We start from the raw sequence: 22,773 nt of genomic DNA on the forward strand, positions 1-22,773 counted from the left end.
TAATTGGAGAAGTATCTAATCCTGTTCTCCACCGATGTCACTGTTGTGCAGCCTGTGATTAAACATGCTGTCAGCTGCTGCTGTTTACAGATAACAATGCTGCTTTCTCTCATTCCTACACTATCAGACTCATTAGGAAGGTTTATGGATAAATTAGTCAGTCTGGGATTGAATAATGTCTGAAATGCATACACTGAGAATGTGCACTTTCCTGCTCTGGGTAGCCAAATGTGACAGTGACCTGAACCGCTGCACAGGGCAGAGGCCCAGCCCCACACCAGGGTAACCCCCAGATCCAGAGCCTAATTGCTGTCCCCACGTGGCCTCTCTTCATTGAGACTCTTCCAGGAGTGAGCCCCCCACTTCTGGTACCAGGCTGGAGATAGCAGTAAGTGTCTGGTTGACAAAATTCTCTCTGATGCTTCATTACAGCAGATTCTGCAATACACATAAAAAGAGGCTCTTTTCCTGCTCTTATTGCATGAAACACTCATACATTTCCAGAGAAGATTCCTAGTAGGCTTGGTGCATGGCTGTTCGATACAGGGGGAACAAACTGCAGCTGCATATGGGAACAGGTTGTTTCTGCCATTTGTTATTTTTTTCCCTAATTATGATGCAGATTGGATGCTCTCTCCAGCATTCCCTCCCTTTCTGTTTATTCAAGCAGGATTTTTGTGAATGTATACACCAATTTCTTTCTGGGCCCGGACTGCCCCATTAGAATGGAGCAGAATTTATTGCTTCCCTGAGCTGCAGCCCTTTCCCCAGCCCCCTTCCACCACTGGCCAATGCTGAGCCGGGATGGGAACAGGGCTGGGATGTACCACTGAGGAGGATCCCTCTCTCCATCATTGGGACAGGGCTGGCAGGACCCCCATGGCAGCTATCCTGGGGGATGGTGTGGCCGGCAGCTGGCAGTCTCTCTCTCCAGGGCTGCATCTTGCCCTGGCAGAGTGGCAGGAGGAGCAGAGGCACCTGCAGGCATGGAAAGCTGTCCTGCTCTCTGCTGAGCAGTGAGTAATCTGTAATTACTGGAGAGCTTTCAGGGAACAGGACACACCATGCTGGTGCCTTATTTAGAGTCTGCCCGAGTGCTGAGTCCTGGAGTGCAAAATGCATCTATGAATTAGCCACAGCTGGATTAAATTGCTAATTATAATTTGCAAAGTGTATTCCCCTCTTCTATCATGGACAAATGAAAAAGACTCACCCTGCATGACCTCCCTGTCACCCTCACCCCTTGACAGGGGGATAATTGGTGAATGTCTTGTGGTGATTGAGTTACCAAGTAAGTCCTGAAGTGTCTTTCCTCATCAGTGTGTCATGCAAGTTGCATCTCTTATTTGCCTGATGAATAAGAGTCAGAGCAGCATCACTCCATGGAAATCCACAGCAATTCAGTGCCCTTGTTATTGTTAAAGGGCATTTACTGCCTTTTTATTGAAGGACCAAGAAAGTTAGAAATCTTGGTAATGCATTTTAAATGGTGATCAGCACAAAGATATAAACATAAAAAAAGCTCTTAATAAATAGAGGAAACACCATGAAACTGGGAATCCAGGCACAAGGTGCATTGGCACTTTGGGGTCCCCATTTGGGGTGCAGGGATGCTCTCCTCAGGAGCAGTGTGAACCAGACTGGCACATACTTAGTCTTCAAATTAACCAAGGTTTGGGTTGCGGATTCAGTGCAGTGCAGCTCGGAGCTGCTGAAGGAGGTCTGGGAAGACCTTAAGCTGTGGAGGGAGCTTGGCACCAGGGCAGGCACTGGCCATTGCTGTGGCCACTCTGGAGCTTCTTCCCTGGCACTCAATGCTGGACACTCACCTCAGAAGCCACACGACCAGCAGGACCAGCCTGTCTGAAATGCCTCTCACAATGAATGATGGCCACATGCTTCAGATCCATTTGTGAAACATAACCAGCCTGCTGTACGACCATTTCTGATGTGACTGAAAATGAAAATCCTGATGACAGCACTTCAAACAGAACTGCTGCAAATCTCTATAAGTGGTTTTAATGAAACCAGCCAGGAAGAAGGAGAGCAAATCAAAGGTAGGACAACTCCTTTGTTCAAATTACTGTAATTGGTATCAAAATTACATTAGTGGTTGTTTGCACCATTATACTTGAGGTACATCCTCATTACTCCCTCAGTTCTCAGAGGCTCACACACCTGAGCTCTCACTCTGCACATCTGCCTTTCAAGCAGAGCAAGTGAAACCACAGCAGAGGGGCAGGCTGAGGGGGAAGAAGACTGTGTGTACAAACACGGGTGCTGGCATCCTGCCCTGTACTCAGCACCACCAGCAAAGCATCTCTGAGGGGCAGGACCTGCCTCCTCCACGAGCCTTCCCACTGCTCCCAGGGTGCAATCCGGGGAGCAGATCCCACACACTCTGACTCCTGAGCTCCGTGTGTGCTTCCACGTGTCCTTCAGGCTCTGTCAACAGATTGCGACACCTGGATCCCTCCTGTCTGGTTCTAATTAATAGTATGTGGTAATTTGTCTCTGGTTGAGTTGGAGCTTAACACCAAGTGGATCCATGCCCCAGCCAGAGGCAGGGTTCATACTGGTGATGACAGAACGGGGTATGACTTATGTAAGTGTAATGCTACTATGCTGCCTGGAGCTCAGGATTTTCTCAGTATATGATGAATGTGAGGCGTTTAAAAAAATTAGACACTCTATTTTACATTGTTTGCTAGAACGTGGATATCTGTGGGCTCTCTGGAAATCCATTAGCAAGAAATGTAAAGATGCTTGAAGGCATTTACCCAGATTAGCTGCGTTTATGCAGTCAAGGGTCTTTTATGTGATTACCTTAAAAGCTAAAGAACTGCTGCAAAACATTTATAGTGCAGACATCCTGAAGCAAAGAGTACAGATCTGACAGAAAGATAGAGCTGTTAAAAAGCAAGTGTACAGCTCTGGTTGCTTTGTATTTGCAGACAAACAACCCAGAAGGTAGAAGGGTTTTCTCTTTGCAGCACTGAGGCTGGGCTATGCAGCTTTGAGCATGAGATTTATGGGGAAGCTTTACAGTAACTTTCATTTTCACTGTGATTTCTGCCAGTTAGCAGGAGGGGATGAGCAGGGATGGGCCAGCACTGGCTGTGATGGAGTGTTGTGCCCCTGGGAAGTGGTGTCTGAGCCCTGCGATCAGCTAGGGGTGGCAGACTGGTGAGGTGCCATTGGGACGGGATTGCCTGAGCCGCTTTTCTCTGTGGGATATTCCCTAATGCCAGGCACACTTGTGGTGTATTGCTGCGACTTCCTCTGCTCTGGCTCTGCCCTTGTCACAGCAGAAGTCCCGGAGCATGTTTGTGTGACATGCCCAAAACAGTACAAAATTGCAGAAATCCTTTGTTTTTCATTGTATGAAAATAGTTTCACGTGTGGAAGAGAAAGAGAAATGCAAAAACTTCCATGAGGTTTCTGCCTACTCCATCTTTTGTTAAGGGTTGCTCTTTCAGGTGTACATTGAGGCCTGCATTCTCATGGCTCCTTTGTCCTTTAGCATAAAAAGTAATTTGTCAGCAAAAGAAGAAAAGTTTTGTTTTTCAGTACAGATCTGGCTGTCTTCCCGCTGAGACTTTCAACTCTTTATCTCAGGAATTGATGGTCTTGGTTTCTGATTCTCTTTCCTTGGTGTTTGTATTGATTTTTTTTTTTCCAGGAGGGTTATTTTCACTGTGGTGTCAAAACTGTATTTCTGTCTCCACTTACAGCAGGTAATAGCTCAGCTCAGCCAATTATACATTTTCTGGGCTGGCCCCACTCTTTGTACAAGTTCACCTGACAGCCTGGAGCCTGGATGACCTGACGTCTTTGCTTTCCCTTTGCTGTTGTCTCTATAGGCACCTTCTGCAGCTGCGGCAGCAGTCAGGAGTAGGTAAGGGCAGCAGCCCCAGAGCTGGATGTGAACAGCAAAGGTGACCAGACAAACTGGGTATTCCTCTTCCTCCACCTGCAGATACTGGTCCCTTGTTGTGCTGCTCAAGGAGCTGGTCGGCTGTACCATCCCAGGGACAGCATCCCTCTGTCCTGTCCCTGGCTTGGCCTTGGGCTCGTGAAGAAATCCAGTAGTGTCCATTAAAGGCTGCTCTGTTTTCTTCACTCCAGCAATGGCTTTTAGTTATCTGCTGTTGCTGAAACAAAATTCATGAGATTATTTCCCCAAAACCTGATACTTAAAATCTTAATTAAAATACCTCTGGCTGTTCTAGTACCAAGATTTTATAAGTGCTTGGAATAATATTTCAGATAAATGGAAAAGCTGTGTACTTTTAACATGACAGACCCTTCTTCTAGTAAAACATACCTAACATCAAATCCTCCATATACTTCCAAAATCCTCTTCCCTGCTTGGCTCCTCAGTGACAGGAAAGTGTACACGCCTGTGGAGCTTGGTGGTGAATGGAGCTGTCCCAGGGGTCTGGACTGATTTGCTTCATGACATTGATACCTTCTACTGTCCCAGCAGTGAGACCCAGTGCGTGGATACTAAAAGGAAGCTGCTGTGCCTGGAGGCAGGCAAGCGAGATCCTGTATATTACACTGTGAGAGTTGTGTGTCATATTAGAGCAATCTGGCTTTAATGGGCATCTTTCAAGCACAAGCTAGCTTTTTCCCACACTTGACTGATCACACAAATAACTGTGATTAAAGGTCAAGTGCCTGGGTTTTTCTATTTTCTATGCGAAAGAAAACCTAGAAGTTAACATAGCATGAAATTGTTATGCAGTTCTGAGCCTTTAACGACAACTAAATATCACTTTTCTTCCTGCGTGGCTTGAGAAATCTTCAGTAACAACGGGTCACTTCTTTTGGTTTCCACTTGAGGAAGATTATAAATAAACCCTGTCTTTTGCTTCCCTGCTCCGTAACATGATGGAGGGAGGGTTTTGACTGTATGAACTTGTGCCCCCAGTCAGCGTGGCTGTTCCTGGTCTCACTGGGAGCTCCTGAGCTGCAGGTGTATGGCAGGAGGGGCAGCCGGGCTCCAGTGCTGGTGCAGCAGCACACAAAGCACTGACCCATGCTGAGCTCTCCTGGATGGGAAGAACATTGTTAAATGGATGGGAACTTCCTCACTAGTAAAGTTAACACAGAGAGAAAAGGCAATGACCATGTTTGCAAAAGAGCTGAGAAATGAAGGGAGAGTTGGAAACATCCTCTAGCTCCAAGTGCCCAGCTGGGCTTGGTCTGTGGACCAAGCACCAACCCCTACGAGCAGGGGCTGGCCATGGGGTACCATAGCCTGGCTGGGCTGTGCTAGATGGAGGCTCAATGTTTTTACTTCAGACTTGCAATATTTTACATTTGACACATAATCACAGCAAAGGGAACATCCCACAGGAACAAATGTTTGCTTTGGTATCATGGTATCCGCCGCTGCGGGAAAACTGGCGGGCGTTCAGCCTGACTAAACTTTGCAGGTACCAGCAACACCTAAAATTAGTAATCATCAAACCTTGTTGAGTTTCTCCCCCGATGCAGGAGGCTGTGGGCCTGGTGGCAAATACCTCAGCTTCAGTGAGCCAAGAATTGCCTCCCCCAGCCCAGGCAGCCCCCCTGCAGCCTCATGGTGCTGTGCCTGCTGCCACAGCACTGTCCTGAGTGTGGGTGTCATGATCCAGTTATTAAAAGGCTATTAGAAATGCCTCTGCCCAAATTAAGGTGCAAACAAGACTATATGCCAATGTCAATAGTATGGGTTTTATTTGATAGTAAATATGAAAGAGAGTGAGGAAAGAAGAGAAAGAAATAGAAAATAGGTGGGGGGGACAAAGAGGGCGACAGAGAATATCACCACTCCGTGGATCCCAATGGTGTTCCATTGATCCTCTCCAGCTGGTCTTCTTAGTGGTGAAGGTCCCCCTGGAAGGCATAGAATCTGAAGGCTTAATATACGCTCAGGCTAGGTAGGAAAACTCAGGCACTTTCTTGGGGGGCGAGTTTGCCATTGTCTCATACAACAGACTCCAGGTTTGTTGCATCACATGCAGTCCTGCAGTGCAAGGCCTCAGGAATAGCTCTGGGGGGCACTTCGGGAGGTCCTTGATGGATTATGACACCCCCTCTGCTGCCTCTCACGTGAATGTCCCCTGGATGTGGCCCCTGGGGTTGGGGGTTCCACAGCTGGGCCACTTTGTGTAAGGGAGGATGGGTGTTCACTGTCCCTGAGCAGAGGTTATGGCAGACTGAAACTTCCTCCCCCCACCTCGGCTGGGGGAAATCTGCAAACCTGCTCCCAGCAAATGGGTCTGTGGGCTATGGCCTCCCCCACCGTGAAGAAAGCCAGAGATGATTCTTGGCACGGCTGCCGGGTTTGGCTCACATTCTCTTCCTTGTTTACTTGTTTCTCCCCGAGCCTGAGGTTGATTAAAGAAGAGTTTTCCCTTTATCTAATCTCAGTAGTTTGACTTAAAGTCCGAAGTTCTTCAAGGAGGTTTATGTGGTTGTAGCTTCTTTATACAGTTTTTGCTATAATGAGCAAAACTTTGTATCAATATTTGAGGCATGAACTATTTCAGTCTCTGACAGTGGGTCTGGCAGGACCCACCCTACCTGGGGCTGCCTTTTCCTGGGGTTTCTGTCTGGGCATTTTTGCTTTCACAGCAGTTGCTGGGCTTGGAGGACCTCGACATGAAGCTGGGAATAAAATTTCGACCCAGAAAGGCAGGACAGAGGGCTCGACAAAACTGACATTCCTGGGCATCACTTGCAGGCCAGGGCAGGGATGAGACCTGCCCCACTCCTGTCCTGGGCCCTGTGCTGCGGGAAGGAGGCTCTAACCCAACACTCTTGCTCGCTATCGGCAGCAGGAAGCAAACATCATCTGGGCATGGGGGCGGCACAGCACTGCTGATTATGGCCGCAGCATCTCGGCAACACCGAGGGCTGCCCGTGCCCCAGCAGCCCTTTGGCTTCCATGGGGAGGGCAGCAGTTCCAGGCAGCCCAAAGGGCTGCACCGCCGCGTGCAGCCGCTTCCCTCAGGAGCCAGCCCCGTCCCCGAGCCCGGCCCTCGCCGGCCCGGGGCCGCCCTCAGTCGGCTCCAGAGTGACCGCCCGCCCCCGCTCGCCCCGCCCGGCTCGCCCCGCCCCTGCCGCCGATTGGCTGCGCGGGCCGAGGCCACGCCCCGGCGGTAGCGGTTGGCGCGCCGTGGCGGGGGCGGGGCGCGGAGCCGGAGCGCGGCGGCGGCGCGGGGCGCGGAGTCGGGGCGCCATGGAGACGGCGCAGCCGCCGCTGCTGCTGCTGCTGCTGCCGCCGGTGCTGCTGCCTCTGCTGCCCCGCGCTGCCGCCGAGCAGGGTGAGCCGGGTGGGGCGGCGGCGACTGCTCCCGGTGCTCCGGCAGCTCCCGGTTCTTCGGCGCCCCCGCGCCCCCAGCCGCGCCGTGTCCCCGGTGCTCCGGCACCGCCGTGTCCCCCGTGCCCGGCTGCCTCGGCGCGCGGTGTCGCCGCATCGGTCCCGACGTTGGTTGCCCGCGGCGGGTCGGGCTGCGCGTTGCGGTACCGGGAGCGGCCGGCTCGGCGGGTCGCTGCGGGGCTGGCCGGACCGGTTGTGAGGCGGATGTGCCGCTCTCCAGGGCGCGCCCTGCCGGAGGAGCGGGAGAGGAGGGACGGGTCCTTGTGGAGTGACCGAGTCAGCCCGGGGTGTCCCGGTCCCCGCGATCACCGGAGGCACTAGGCAGCGCGCTGCCGGTACCACGACAGGGAGACGGTTCGAGCCGTGGGGTCCGTGTTCGTGGAGTATGCGCTGCCACGGACGGATCCGACTGGTCTCGGAGCATCCCGGAGCGCTCCGAGCGGAACGGTCGTCAGGGATGTGCCCGCCGGGGATGCGCCGCCGCGCCCCTTGTTACCGGTGTTTGAGCCCGAGAGGAGGCTCAACCTGCCGGTCGGGAGCTGTGGCTGTTTGCTGGTTGTGGAAGGATCGTGAAGCTGTGAACTGAGCGAAATAGCTCTTCCTGTCAAAGATAGAATTGGCTGTTTTGTGGAAAAAGGGCGTCGTTTGCCAGGGAAATCCCTCTTTCAAAGCAGCTGCTGGTACCTTTCATTTCCAGTATCCGGACGCTATGGGCATGGTACAGTGGCAGTGTTGCCTGTGGTGTCAGAGGGATCGTCCCTGGGATGGCACAGTCGTTAGGGCACTGATCAGGTACCTGCGAGGTTGTTCTGGGTGTGCAGTGAGAGCTTCGTGGTGCATGGTGCTCACACGGTGATGCCATGGCTGGTGGAGCCAGGGTGGGAGCTGCTCCCACGCCCTGGCAGCTGGCACAGCGTGGCACTAAGCTTCCCAATGCAGGGACTGTGTGGGTTTTACTAGCATTTGCTGTGTCAGTGGTTTTCCTAACATGCTATCTTCCCTGCAGTTGTCCTGCTGGACTCAAAGGAATCGCAGGCGGAGCTGGGATGGACCTCACACCCATCGAACGGGGTAAGCATGGAGGTGGGACTGTCCCTCTGCACCACTGGAAAGGGTGAAAGGGTCTGTCAGCCTCTTGGTGCTCAGCAGCATTTGAAGTCCTGCGGTATGAGTGCTTTGCTTACCACGGAACTGGGGTGGGGGCTGGCAGCCACAGGACCTCCTCATTCAAGGTTGGTGAGTAGCTTGGCATGATCAGTGCCGGGAGCCGCTGGGAGCAGAGCGGGAAGTGAGGCATTGGCTATGTGAGCACTGTGACTGGTGTGGAGTCCCTCCTCAAAATGATTTTACACTACTAAAACAAGCAAATAAACACTGGGTAGTTAAGGCTTTGTGTTGTGGTTTGCACACCAGCATGCGCACCAAGGGTCAGTCAAGCCCTTAAAATCCGAGGGCTGTGGCTGGGGAAGTCATTGGGAGCTGCGTCATGTAGCACTGTTTGATCAGCCCCTGGCTTTGCTGCTGGTGTTGGTCTAAAGCTGCCTTCAGAAAGCTTGGAGTTGTGCTCCTTTCAGCTTTGGGTTCATTTTCCTGAATGGAAACAAAGCATTCAGGGGGAAGAGAGATAGGTCCTAGAGTCATCTGTGTGGCACAGCTGTTTGTTTGCAGAAGAAACCCTGTTTTCAGTATGTTTTGACTATTTTGCATAAATTTACCCCCAGAAAGAATTGCTTTGGGAAATTGCCAGGTTGTCATTCAGGCTGTGAGGGTTGAATCATCATTTCACTGATCAGAATCTCTGCTGATAGCTTTGGGGAAACGCTGTTTCACTTGCAGTCAGAGGATTTGTCCTGTTGCAGCTAAAACTTCTCCTGGCAGAGAAGCTGCTGCTGCTGTTCGTGAAGGCATTTGATGTCCTTGTGCAATGGTGTGACTGGTGTCACATCTCCTTAGACATCTTGGATTTCTCTGGGTGGCCGAACCCCATCCAGCATTACACTGTGTGGTAACACTGTGTGGATGCATCTTCCCGGGGATAGAAAATCTGAGGAGTATGTGGGAGACGAAGGCTCTGGCTCCTGAGCGGATGATGTGTCCAGAGTCAGGCTTTGTTTTCCAAGATCTGCTGCCAGTGCTGCCTTTCTGGTTGCATCTTCATGTTTGCACCTCTGCAGAGAGCTCAGGTGTTAGGTGGTCCAGGAGCAGGGTTACTGCAGCTGGTGGTTTGGTGGTCTGAGGACTCCGGTGCCTACGACATAATGCCCTGTGGTGGGGAGGCTTGTGGTAGTGACATTTATACTGGTTGGTGTGTCTCTGCTGGGGCAGCTCCTGAGCTGTTACAGCCCTTTGTGTTCTCTCCCCAGTGGGAAGAGATCAGTGGCGTGGATGAAACCTACAAGCCAATACGCACATACCAGGTCTGCAACGTCATGGAGCCGAACCAGAACAACTGGCTGCAGACAGGCTGGATCGCCAGGCGTGACGGTCAGAGGATCTTCATTGAGCTGAAGTTCACCCTGAGGGACTGCAACAGCATCCCTGGTGTGACGAGCACTTGCAAGGAGACTTTCAACTTGTACTATGTTGAATCTGACTCTGACTTGGGCCAGAGTGTCCGTGAGAGCAAGCACACCAAGATCGACACCATTGCTGCTGATGAGAGCTTCACCCAGGGGGACCTGGGCGAGCGCAAGATGAAGCTGAACACTGAGCTGAGGGAGATTGGGCACCTGAGCAAGAGAGGCTTCCACCTGGTCTTTCAGGACGTAGGCGCCTGTGTGGCGCTGGTCTCCGTGCGGGTCTATTACAAGAAGTGTCTCACCACTGTGCAGAACTTGGCCATGTTCCCAGACACAGTGGCGGAGACGGCCTTTGTGACGTTGGTGGAAGTTAAGGGCACTTGTGTCGCTCATGCTGAAGTGGATGTGGATAATCCCCCCCGGATGCATTGCAGCGCAGAGGGCGAGTGGCTGGTCCCCATAGGGAAATGCATGTGCGGCCCTGGCTTTGAGGAGAAGGACGGGGGATGCAGAGGTAAAAGTGGCCATTGGTGTCCTGGCAGTTTTTGTCTGTGTCAGTCCGTGCTGCTGCCGGAGCTCTCTGGTGCCTGAGCACAGTTTGGACAAATGGAATTGTCTTTTGTCAGCAATATGTTTCTTTAGGTGATGGCAGCTCCCCAGTGAACCACCAGACCTTTGTTTGGAGGGTGGCAGTTGGAGGGCATGGGGCTGCTCTGCAGCGTGGTGCTTGTTGGGCAGACATGTCAGAGCTCTGGATGCTGGCAGGCATTTCCCACAGCTTTATCTGTAATGTTAAAATTACTCTAGAACATTAATATCCCTGTTGATATGCTTTGGACACAGTTTAATAATTCGGTGGCTTTACAGCTCACAAGGTTATATTTAAGGACAGCTGCAAAAACGGATGTACCCTCTGCCTTAACAGGTATCCATCCCACTAATGAACCTGGGGCTGGGACCACTTCTATCTCGCTTTCAAAGGCAGGTGAGACCCAGATGTGGGATGCTGGCTGTCATGCTCTTCCTCAGAGTGTGTGACCCTCCGAATGGAGAGAGTTGCTGGGCTAATGCCACCCCTGGGCACCTTCTTGCCAGCCAAGACCTGGGAAAGGGGATGCATTCTTCAGTAAAACACATCTGAAAAGACCCTTTGCTACGCATGCCTGGTGTCCAGATGATGCCTTGGTTCTCTCCCTTTTCACCTCAAAAACAGATTGACAGGAAAACAGCTAAATAACTCCCAGGCAGGTAGATTTCCCCCACACTGGAGGCAAGCGGTGCAGTAGGACGAGTGAGCTTTTCCCACGGAATTGGATCTGCCCTCCAGGCTTTTCAGTTTTACACTGTGCTGATGGTGCTGCCTTCCTCCAGGTGGTGGGATGCCCTTCCAGGTGCTCTGGGCAGTGGCTTCTCCTTAAGAAGACCTTATTAAAGCTATCAAATTGAAATCTCAGTGCTGTTGATTGCTTCAGTGGCTGCATGGCAGCTTGCCATGCTTTCCACATCTGTTTGGAGTAGGGATTTACATAGTGAGTCCCAGAAGGCTTTTGCTAATGTTTCAGGTTTCTCTGTGCTGAGTTTAAATAGTTCATATTCTCTGAGGAAAAATATTTGAAGTAATTTAATGGACATAATTAAGTTTTTTTCCCCTCTCACAGAAAGCCGGTCATTAGTCATTCTCTGTGGAGCAGCGTCTGATGTCTGGTCAAATATCAGAAAATAGTTTTTAAGGGTTGAAAGTTTTGGGTTTGTTTGCAGCCCTGCATTAGCATAGTGCTAAGTGAATAGCTTTAAAAGATTTCTGATGAAAGCAGCCAGGGCTGTGGAAATTCTTCAGTGAGGACAAAAGCCCTTGAGCTGGAGGCAGGTGGATACTTTAGGAGTTTGGGGATGCTAAACCAGCCAGGTGATGGCACAACACACCTGGCTCCACCACTATGATCCTGTGGTGGTGGCTTTGGAGGGCTCAGTGGGTGTGAATCTGTGGGATCCTGCTGGCCCATGAAACTTCTTGGCCACAGTCTCTGTTGCAGCTCTTGTGGGCCTGAGAGGTCCAGGTGGTGGACTTGGGGTGGTGGGGGCTCTGCTGCTGGTGCCTGTGGGGTGGCATGGGGGCCAGGGTCGTGCTTGCGGGTGGTGGTGGCAGCAGGACTGTGGCACTGGCGACAGCTGCAGCACAGCTGGAGGATGCAGGAGATGAACTGGCAAAGGTGTTTAAACTTCGTTGCAGAGCTGTTGTCCCTGTAACCCTGATTTAGCTACTGAAAGCATCCTGTGCCAAGAGAAGGTTTGTGTCCTCTGAAATTAGGAGAGATGAAAAAGGCCAACAGGACTTATGACTCTGCTAATTCTGGCTGCAGGAAAGCTAAGTCTTTCCATGTCCATCCTCCTGTCTTGCACCACTGCTCCAGAGGCACCCCAGCACTCCTGATAACTTTGCATGTTTCTGATGAATCGCTTTAGTGTTTGGTGGAGTGCAGCCATCTCTGGGGTGGGACTGCACAACTTTAGTTCTGTTTAACATCCACTCACAAAGAACAGAAGAGTTTGTCACTGAAAATGCACTCAGACTGCTTGTCTTGTCTGATGTATCTCTGTAGCCAGATGCTGCTCTGTGCTTACTCTGACCATAAAACCCATTCCCAGAAGATGCACGGCCGGCAGGTGGGCAGTCCTGTGCTCTGTGGATGATCCCTTGCCCCTCTCTGTTTTGTTTTCACTTGGCTTCTCACCTTTGATGTCTTTTTACCATTAATTTTGTCAGGCGTGAGCTGTAGCCCCTTTGTGCCATTTGTTTTGTGATGTGTAGCAATAGCTTTTGTGTAAATGAAGCCATGGTAAGGGGGATCTGCCTGACATTTTCCTTCAAAGGTGTCTCCTGCTTCATCTTTTCTATCCAATCCCTAGTAATATCTGCAAGGAGAATTTCAACAAAGCTCAAGGTTAATATTTACCCGCCAGATTTGCTGCAAATGAGACAACTTAAACCAGACATTGAACTAATATGATGGAGACCAGTTACCAAAAATAGCTGCCAGCCACTCTTCTTTGACAGAAACGTAAATTTGTGCTCTGATGAAGTTTCCTCCTCAATTCATTTTCCTCCACTTCTGACAGCAGTGGCAAGAGCCAGCTCTGCACTGCTGCTGTGTCCCATGCTCTGCTCTCCCTCACCAGCACCTGGAGCCCTGCTCGGTCTGGTCAGTGATGGTCTAATTAGTGGCCATGTCCTTTGTCTGAAAACAGTTTTAGAGTTGAAATAGTTTCTAGTGCTTTGTCAGGATTTTTAAATGACCTTTTAAAGAGACAAGTGTTGCTGCTTTTCTGGGGAGGAAAACCTCGCACAGGAGGTGGCTTCAGTGACAGCCTTGTGGCAGCATGGGGAGCAGCTGCTGGTGTCCACGGTTGCTGTTTGAAATGGGGAATAACAGAAATTCCCCCTCCTTTTCTGCATTACTGGATGGATTTTTGAGCAGCATGTTGAATTCAACCTGCTATGGACAAGACACAAGGAAGATTTTTTTGTATCTCTCTTTGGGAAAAAGCAAAGGTTTAAGGTGGGGGTGGGATGTGGGGTGAGTAAGATGCTCTTCTGTCCATTGGGTATGTCCCACCACATCATTGGGTCACTGCAGTCTCCTTGGGTGGAAAAGAAATAGTTCAATTGAAAGTTAGAGAAATTTAAAATAATAAATTACAGTATTTTGTCATTTACTGCAAAGATACTTCCTGAAGCCCGAGGTCTGCTTTTCTGTTTAAATACAAAAAAGATGGATCCAAATGTACAGCACTTGGAGCTTTTGATTTGTTTAATCTTTTATACATTAGCTTACAAACCTGTAAGTGCTCCCGGAGTGTGTTTTATGTGCTGACTGATGCTGGAGGATTATGCATACGTTTATTTTTCCTCCTGGGACTCTGTAAGTTGCACAAAGCACCAGGTTTTACTTTCATCACAGATGCAGCCACAGGCATCCCACAGTCAGGCCCTGCACTCATGGGGCCAGCACTGCTGTGTGGAATTGACCCTTGGTAGGGCTGGAGCTGGGGACATTGCAGGGGGGTTGTGAGGTGCGATCGGCCATAGTGCTGGATGGTGGGTGCTGCTTCCCATCAGCTGTGCACATAGAGCACCCATGTAAAATGAGCTCTCTTTTCAGTCTCTCTGGAGTAATGACCAGGCTTGGAGGTATTTATCATTTGGGATTGCATGTTACATTGCTGGTTCACAGTGTGTCTGAAATAATTATGGCTATGGAAGTTGTGACAGATTCAGACACAAATCGCTCCATGACATTTAATTTCAGAGCAAACTACTCTGACAATTACAAGCATCACAAGTTGTTTGGAGAATTCCTGTGAGGTTAAGGTCATGGATATCTGGCTGCTGGATGAACGTGTTGGATAGGCTGTTGAAATGCGGAGAGGACGTGTCTTGCCCACAGCTAAGGGGGTTTGTGTGAACTGAAGTGCTCAGCAGGCACGGGGTGCCCTGGAGAGGCCGGTCAGCCAGTCCTTCACCGGGAACTGTTTGGTGGATCCATTAGGGAACTGAGAGAGACAACAGTAAATTGCAGTTGGCTCAGCGGATGTGCCTGCTTCAGTGTGTCCTTGAGGAACATTCTGGCATAAATAGCAATGAGGTTCTGTCAGTCCTGGCTGGATTCATCAAATGCACTCTGTTAGATATTTCATGACTGTCTTTCTTCTGGACTAAATCACTAAATTTAATTTCAGCTGTTAAGAGCTCATTGTTGGGGATGCACAAAGATCTTGCCCTTAGACACAGGTTTTTGTTTTAGTACTCTTCAAATTATTTAACAAGGACAGAAATGACAGAGTAGCATTGTCTAGAGGTGTCGGAATTGCTGGGAATGTGTTGGATCATAGGCTGCTTGTTAAAAACCAGTTATTAAAACACTCCAAACTGTGTGGAAGGCAAGGTGCTTTTGAATTCTCTCAAGTGGTGCAGCCCAGAGTTCCCATCCTGGCAGACATGGAACCAAGGTGAGAGGAGCCACAGCCCTACTCAGTGCTTGCACTGATCACTCCTCATGCTGACTTTGTCCCTTTCACACTGTCACGGAGACTGGACACGATTGCTGTCCCTTCTCTCTGCCTGCAGTATTGATTAGAGCTGGTGCGGTAAGGCAAGGCGAGATCGCAACCTCAGTGTGGAGGGGGCAGGAGCCTAGCCTCTCTGCTACCCGAGGACATTTGTTGACAAGGCTCTTTGGCCACCTCAGTACACCACTGAAACTCTATTCCATCGATGATTTACACAAGGTGCCCTGTCTGGTTTGGGCAGTGCATCCTTGTCCATGGGCACTGCTGGCAGCGTCTGTCTCTCCGTGGGGCTGCTGCCCCCTTCTTTCCCACTGCGCTGGCCTGAGGCACTTTGCCTTGGAAGCACTGATGAAATGTTTGGAACATCATAAACAGTGACTTTTCTTGGCTTGATAATGGGATTAAGATAGATGGGGTATGGCTGTGCCGGCGAAGTCCAGTGGGGGGTCAGAAGGAGCAAGAGCTCCTGGGAAAGATGCACTGGTAACAGCTTGGATGACGGTGATGAGATTGCTGGTTTGAGTGTTGCTCAGGGAGGGCTGGATGCATGTCTAAGGGCTTGAGGGGCCCAGTGCTCCCAGTCTGTCCTTTGCTGGGAGGGACTGTCAGGCTGCTGGGGTGCCTCAACCCATGGTGCTGTCCTGCTTCTTGCTGTGGCACCCCCAGTGCCAGCTGTGTGTTTCCCCAGCTGTGGCTTTCCTAAAGAGCATTTTTATGAATGTCTGCTTCAACAGAGAAAATTAACACACATTAAAGCAGATGAACTTTGTCAAATACAATTCCATGACCAAAACTGGAAAGGAATCGATTTTGGAAGACAACCGCGTTGTAGTATTAATTATAAATGCCTGTATAAGGGTTTTGAGTGAGGCTGTGGCTGTTATTGATTCACACTGGCACACATGACACTGCTGCTGGTAGGACTTCACTGGGAAGGGAAAATGAAAGCTGTCCCATGCCACTGGAGTAGGAAACCATGCATTTTCTAGGTCTGCATCCTCAACTGCCCCTGCTTTCCCTATGGCACAGGCTGGGAATGAGAGAGGATGTTGCTCTCTCTCAGCTGAGACACCCACTCCTTTCTGAGGAGCCGTGTCAGATGAGGTGGTAAGAGAAGCCTTTCCCATGGTTACTTCATGCTGGGTAATCAGCCAACCTGCAGCACAAGTCAGTGTAGCTTGTTCTGCTGCTGGTTTGACAGCGTGCAGACAGTGTTACATTGAGGAGGGAATGTGCTCTCTCTGTCAGTGACATGGATCAGGCATGCTTGAGGAGCTTCTGTGGTCAGCAGTGGTGGAGCTGGAGAGAGGCAGTTGATCCATCTGACCCATCCGACTGGGACAATGAATTATTGAATTTTATTGTTTGCTAATTTAGTTGTGATAGTACCAGAGGACCAGGAACAGGATAGAAAGCAGTGTACAAAAAAGATAATTTCATTCTATAAATTGATGACCTGATCTCCCAAGAGCTGTCACATACCCACTGTAGAAATAAGCGCTGTGAAATGGCAGGGAAACCTAAACCAGCTGGAGACCAAGAAAAACTCGTAGGATGAGGCAGAAGAGGGTGGGAGTTTGTCTGAAAAAAGAAACAGTGACACACATATGATACATCACATGTGCTGGGCACTTCTGTTCTTCTCAAGGGCAAGTTTTGGACAGCCAAGAAAAAAATTAGCAAGTAAAGCCCACGGCTCCTCATGGGACACACTCACATGGGGTTGTGGTGCCTGCTTCTGGGACACGCAAATTGGGGTATTTTGTGCTATTAATAATGACAGACACTTCTGTAAACTTACATCTGGCTGTTAGAAAACAGGGAGGAATAGTCTGAAAGACACTTCTAATTGGAAATGTTCCGTTTCCTATGATGACATGTCAGATTTGTGTGACAGGCACATCTGAGGGATGGAGGTTCTGGGCTTAGTGCTTGGATCCCATCATGTTTGTAAAGAGGATTGATTTTCCTGTCCTGTCTGATGCAGTGATATTTCTGCCCCGTATTGTGGTCAGTGCTGCCTAACTAAAGGAAAAAGCAAACTCTGTCTCCGTTCTATGAATATACTACTACTTTTTATTTGTTTTCTCAAATGTAAAGAGGGAACTGGAAGTTTTGGGAGCAATTTTAACATTTGCTATTTTTTCCTGGTTTATCTAGCACCCTAGATAGGGAATGATGTTTACTATGAAAGTCAGTGCAGAGCGACAGCACCCAAATGTCTCTTCTGGGTAAAGCTAAGGGACATCTCTCTTGGTGCCAGGATCATGTAGGTGCTCAGGGAAAACAGCTTAGAGGGTGGTGTCTGCTGGCCAGTGGCAGCAAAGGAGTTCCCAGGAAACAGGGAAATGCAGTCACCAGACATGTCCCCCCCATTCATCCTGTGCTGCTCTCCCCTTAACACCCTCTCTCTCTTTCAGCTTGCCTTCCAGGGTTTTACAAGCTCTCCCTCCGTCTCCCTCTCTGCTCTCCATGCCCTGAGCACAGCTTCACACATGAAGAAGCCTCCACGTTCTGTTTGTGCCAGAAGAATTACTCCAGGTCTCCTTCAGACCCACCATCTGCCTCCTGCACACGTATGTCTTGCTGGAACAGCGGCTCTTTGTGGCGAGGGAACAGTGTCCAGGCACTTTGTCTGTCCTGCAGCACAGAGCTGGGTGGTGCCCAGGGCTGTCTCAGGCTCCCACTGCCTGCACTGTGTGCTCACCTGTGGGAGCGTGTTGCTGGGGGTCCCGTCTGCGCTGGGGTGAAGCTGCAGTGGGGAGGGGATGGAGGGGCTGTCCCTACAACCCAGAGCTTGCAGGCTGAGGCTGCAGGCTGATGAGGCAGACGCGCAGTCAGGCTTGCAGACTCCCTGGTAAAACTGGGGCACACTCATTTAGTCACTGTAGTTCACAGGTTTTAATTAAATGGCCTCTAGTTAATTGGACTGGACTCCAGCTGCTCTGGTGATGGATGCTGTCCAGCTGCCAGCACAGGCAGGAGGAACCCTCCATCTCTGCTGAGCATGGCCAGGCAGTGTCTGACTGGCAGCAGGCTCCTGGGCACCAGTCGTGCTCAGGAAAATGCTGGGTCCAGCCAGGTGCTTCTCATGCACAGTGTGCGCTGTGGCTTGTGGTGCACACACATCCCTACGGCTGGGATCCGCTGTCCCATGTCCCTCTGCGTTGCATGCACCAATGCCTCCATGTACCCTCATGCCACCCCTCAATGTGGCTGTGCAGGACTGTGTTCTTGTGCTCTACCCCCAGTGCCTTTGCTGCTGCTCCCAGAGGACCTTTAGGTTTGTCCCAACACCTGTGCACAGACTTTTGCTTCCAGGTCCACCCTCTGCCCCAAGGAACCTGGTCTACAGCCTGCGGCAGTCGTCACTGGTGCTGGAGTGGAGTGCCCCTGCCGACGCAGGTGGCCGCAGCGACCTGACCTACAGCCTGTGGTGTGGCCGGTGCCCGGCGGCGCTGCGGGGCCGCTGTGAGCAGTGCGGCAGCAGCGTGGGCTTTGTGCCTCAGCAGACGGGGCTGGTGGACCGCACCGTCACCCTGGTGAACCTGCTGCCTCACGTCAACTACACCATCCGCGTGGCGGCCCTCAACGGCGTCTCAGCCATGAGCCCACTGTCAGGCCAGCAGTATGCCGAGGTCAACGTCTCCACCAGCCGTGCAGGTACGGCTGCGGCGTGGCACACGTGGACAGGGCTTGGTGCTTTGCCCCCATTGCACCAAGGGGGCAGTTGCTTTTGCTGTCTTGCTCTGGCACGTCAGCTCTGGGGTGTTGGGGTCTGCTCTGGAGCCAGGTTGGTGGCTTTGCTGCTGGGAGAACATGGAGTCTGGGGGTGGTGTGGTCACTGTCCTGGGGCTCCACATGCCTGTGCCATGGCAGTGCCCCGTTTCTGCTCGGTTTGTCCTGGTGGCGCAGACATGATGCTTAGATGTGACAGAGGGGCAGATGAAGACTGGCCCATGGCACTCTCAGAGGGTTCCAGTTGGTGCCACTGGGAGGCAAGGAGTAAGCGTGGTGACAACCTGGGCTGTGAAGGGACAAGTCTGCTCTGTAATCTGGCTGCAGTTTGAATTTACAAATCACAAAAAAATACCTTTGATGAAGCAACATTTTCAGGCCATTCATAAAAAACCCTTCTTAAAACAGATAATTCAAATGTTGGCTATCCTTCAGAAACAAAAAAATTGATTTCCTTTCTCTATTCTGCGCTAGTCTGTGACACTATTTTTTACTGTAATTGTCCCCTTCCATTTCCAGTTTGGCATTTCTGTTCCCTCAGGCAAGGGGAAGCAAGTGCCCATGCCTGTGGACAGGTCCCTGACCAGAGGGGTCTGTCCCTCCTCAGTTGACTATGCTGAAGGACAGTCGGCTCTGGCTTGTTGTGTCCTTGTCTGTTCCTCTGCGGTTACGTTATTAATTTGCATGAAAACCCTTTTCCAAGCCACAGGTAATGGAGACAGATGATCCTCATGTACCTCTTGGCAGGAATTGGCCAACAATTTCATCTGAAGATATTAAACTTTGATCTTGTTATAAATAATTTTCCCACCACTTGATCAAATGTTTTTGTGCATGTTGTTGCTCTCTCTTCCCTCATACCATAATCCCTGTGGCTCCATTGGGGGATGCTGTGCTGCAGACGGCTCCTCAGCGGAGGTGTCATTCCTCATTAGGATCTTTGCTGTTCAAGGATGGATTTAGCTCTGGGAAGATCTTCTGCCTCCTGAGCTCAGGCCAGGGGGACAGAGGACAGGCTGGGGTGGTTTGAGCTTAGAGAGGTCTAATAAAAAGCCATTCTTCCAGTCTGGTGCAGACAGAGGGGCCAGTGCTCTGGAGCTCTCACCTTGCCTGGGCCCCCAGGTCTGAGCTGGGCACAAGAGGGCAGGTGTGGGAGTGCCCCATTCTCTTTGAGAGTGAAGCAGCGAGTCGGTGATGCTAGTTCATGCCTTGGCTGCTAAGAGCAGCTTTTCCCCTGGGGAAGGGGGAAATCTCAGCCCTTTACTCGATGCTGTGTACTCCCAAGGGAACAGAAATGCACATAAAGAATGTGGATAATTAATCCTGTAATCTGTTCAAAATCAATGTCTCTTGTTGAGCTGTCAAGTCTCTGGATGCAGATGGTGGCTCGGAATTACCCAAGCAGCTGAGGCTCAGAAGTTTCTTGGAACCCTGGCAGTTTTTTATTGCTGAAAGTGTTCCCTCCCCTGCAGTGCCAGGCCAGGGCTGCCCTGTCCGCAGGCACCCGGTGCCCTGGTTCCTCTTGCCTTTGCACCGTCAGCAAGAAGCGACAGTGATGGTTAACCCATGCCTATCAGCAAAGAAGGGGAGAAGGTGAGGAGAATGTAGTTTCCTGGAGGGGTGGCTGCACAGCTGAATTTGTAAGACCCCACTGCAAGGAGGGGACCCTGTGTGGGCAGGACGCGGAGCCACAGCTGGCAGGGACAGTGTGTGGGGAGGTGCTCCTCAGAGCACATTGTCTCTTGGAGTCCTGACTCTGCAGCCGCTTGTCACTAGAGCCCACCACAGAAGTGCTGGATATGGCCAGAGGTCAGGAGGAAGAAGACTCCAGGGATGCCCAAGCAGTGGTGACTTCCATTGTGGCTGTCATGCTGTGGTCTCGGAAGTTGTTTGCAGCAGCAGGGGAGCTCTGTCTGCTGCTATGCAGGTTCAGAGGAAAAATTAAACAAGAAACAAGACCCTATTTAGCTGTCAGATCTAGCTCTTCTAATCCAGCTCCAAGTGCAGCTCCATGCTGTCCTTCCCCTCCAGCAGTCACTGGAAGGAATTGTCCATCGTTCCTTGTATTTGCAGGGAAAAGAAGAGATGCAATTTAGTCTGCAGGTGGCAAAATTAATACTGTGTTTTTTCTAATCTGTCCCCAGCATGGGACTAAATAAAAGTGTTTGAGGAGTGAGGGAAGCTGTTCACCTGCAGGAGCGGAGCTGCATTAGCCATGTAAATGTGCACTCCAGGCCCATGTCATTTGTATTCCCGGCAGGAATACAAGGCTCCTGCCTTAAAGAGCTTTTAAATCTGCTGCTGATTAATAATGCAACCAGTGCCAGAATGCATCCTCCTTCCTGATGCCAGAGAAGGGGTTTGAGCTGGATTTGGTCTTCCAAAGTAGATTTGCCTGTGTGTGCCCAGGGCTGATGCAGTGACCATGGGACAGTGGGGCCGCAGGATGAGCTGGCTCTGGGGCAAGTGTCTGAGCTCCTGGGGTCTTTGCCCTGAAACGACTGCCTGCTGACTGGTGAGGCGGCTTCTCTGCTTTGGAATGGAGATCTCTTAGGCAGGAGCTGCCTGGGATGGTGCCCAGGGCATGTTCTGTGTTGGGATGTTAGTAACTGGTGAGGGAGGGGAGAGGTGGCTCTATCTGGCACAAGTGGGGCAGGGTGCAGGGGCATTTGGTGTCCCTTGCCGAGTGCAGGTGTTGGATGCAGCAAATCATTCTGGGGAGGGACACAGTGCCACATCTAGTTTTATGCCTGTTCTGCTGCTACGCTGGTTAATCAAGAGGAGAAAACACACGTACAGGGGAATGGAGTTTATAAAATCAGGCAGAGTGGTGAATAATTTAATGTTTGCATTTTCGAATAGAGGCAATGTTAGGAGAGCTTAAAATATTGATGGGAAACATTTTTTTCACAGTGTGAAATGATTTATAACTTGTGTGATTTTCTTTAATGCTTTTTCAACATGTGAGGCTGGCACCTGCTTTTCTGTCATGTACCATGGGCTCTGCTCTAAAGCACATCCCTGAGCGAGAAGGATTTTTCTTGATGACTTTGTTAACAGTCAGGACCATGCGTTCAGGTCTCTACAGTCCATTTCCTGGATTCAGAGATACAGGAGGGCAGCTGTGTGATATTTTATTGATGGGAATCATATAACACAGTAAGGAGCACTTAGCTTATCTTACAGGAGCAGGACCCAAGGCAAGTATTGGGGGAACCTTCACCTCAGGCAGGTACTGCCAGCACTGGCCCTTTCCCACCACACAGACAGAGTGCTACTGACCTTCCTGCCATGCTTCATGCCAGGATTGAGCTTACTCCTGTTCCTTATAGGGTGAAACTTTGATGTCCCCTTAAAGGCCGTCTCTGGGGCCAGTGAATTCACTGGGGGATAACGTTTGACTGTGTCCCACACCATGGGGTGGGTCACAGCAGAGGGAACCGTGTGTGGGCACTGGGAGCTAGCTGCACAGGAGCCCCTTCGGCTCCTCTCATGCTCTCTTCAGAAGCCGAAGGGACTGGGAATCAAGGAGCAAATCACCATGAATAAAACATCATGAGGGCTTTTTATTTCAGCAGAGATTAATGAGCTAAGTAATAAATACAAAATTTCACAGATACTTAAGTTTACTTTCTAGGGACTTGTTCCTCTCCACAGGAGTCTTGGTGGGACAGAGATGGGTCCAGCGAATGTCCTGATTTGATGGGAAGTGGGACAAGCCGGAAACAGTCAATGTCCCCATGCAGCTTTTGCTGTGCCTGAGGGCTGTGAGCTGCTGCCTGCACAGACTGGAGACTGGTTTGGAGACAAACCTGGTTAAAATGGGAATATTGGCAAGTGCATCTTGCAGTGGATGAACTAAATGGATGCACTCATGTCAGGGAGAGAGTTTGTGCTGACCAGAAATACACAGCCAGCTCATGAAGCACAAACTGCTCTCAGAGCAGGGCGGTTACTCCCAGCAGTCCAGTGGCATGGGGTAGATCCAGTGTGAGGTGGTTCAGGAGGTTCTGGTATGTCCCACCAGCCCTCCTGATCAAAGATTGTGTTTTGCCTTTCCCAGACATCCTCAAC

At 50.7% G+C, this 22,773-nt stretch overlaps 1 protein-coding gene across 4 annotated transcripts in view; it reads left to right on the top strand.

Annotated features, from left to right (window-relative positions):
* The first annotated feature begins 1,523 nt into the window (after window positions 1-1,523).
* Window positions 1,524-22,773, top strand: part of EPHA10 (EPH receptor A10) — a 33,056-nt gene continuing 11,806 nt past the window's right edge. Inside the window, exons 1-6 of one of the 4 annotated variants that reach the window (XM_048327191.1) lie at window positions 1,524-2,057; window positions 8,382-8,446; window positions 9,739-10,408; window positions 10,820-10,879; window positions 17,382-17,537; window positions 18,213-18,297. In XM_048327191.1, coding sequence (XP_048183148.1) covers window positions 1,961-2,057; window positions 8,382-8,446; window positions 9,739-10,408; window positions 10,820-10,879; window positions 17,382-17,537; window positions 18,213-18,244 — 1,080 coding nt within the window. In that variant the 5' untranslated portion in view covers window positions 1,524-1,960 and the 3' untranslated portion in view covers window positions 18,245-18,297. Of the gene's footprint in view, window positions 2,058-7,257; window positions 7,320-8,381; window positions 8,447-9,738; window positions 10,409-10,819; window positions 10,880-17,381; window positions 17,538-18,212; window positions 18,625-22,773 lie in introns of those variants that run through there. The other 3 variants (XM_048327188.1, XM_048327189.1, XM_048327190.1) reach the window with 3 other exon arrangements.

This window comes from Corvus hawaiiensis, chromosome 23 (genome assembly GCF_020740725.1).
Source record: "Corvus hawaiiensis isolate bCorHaw1 chromosome 23, bCorHaw1.pri.cur, whole genome shotgun sequence".
In the NCBI taxonomy this organism is placed as follows: domain Eukaryota; kingdom Metazoa; phylum Chordata; class Aves; order Passeriformes; family Corvidae; genus Corvus; species Corvus hawaiiensis.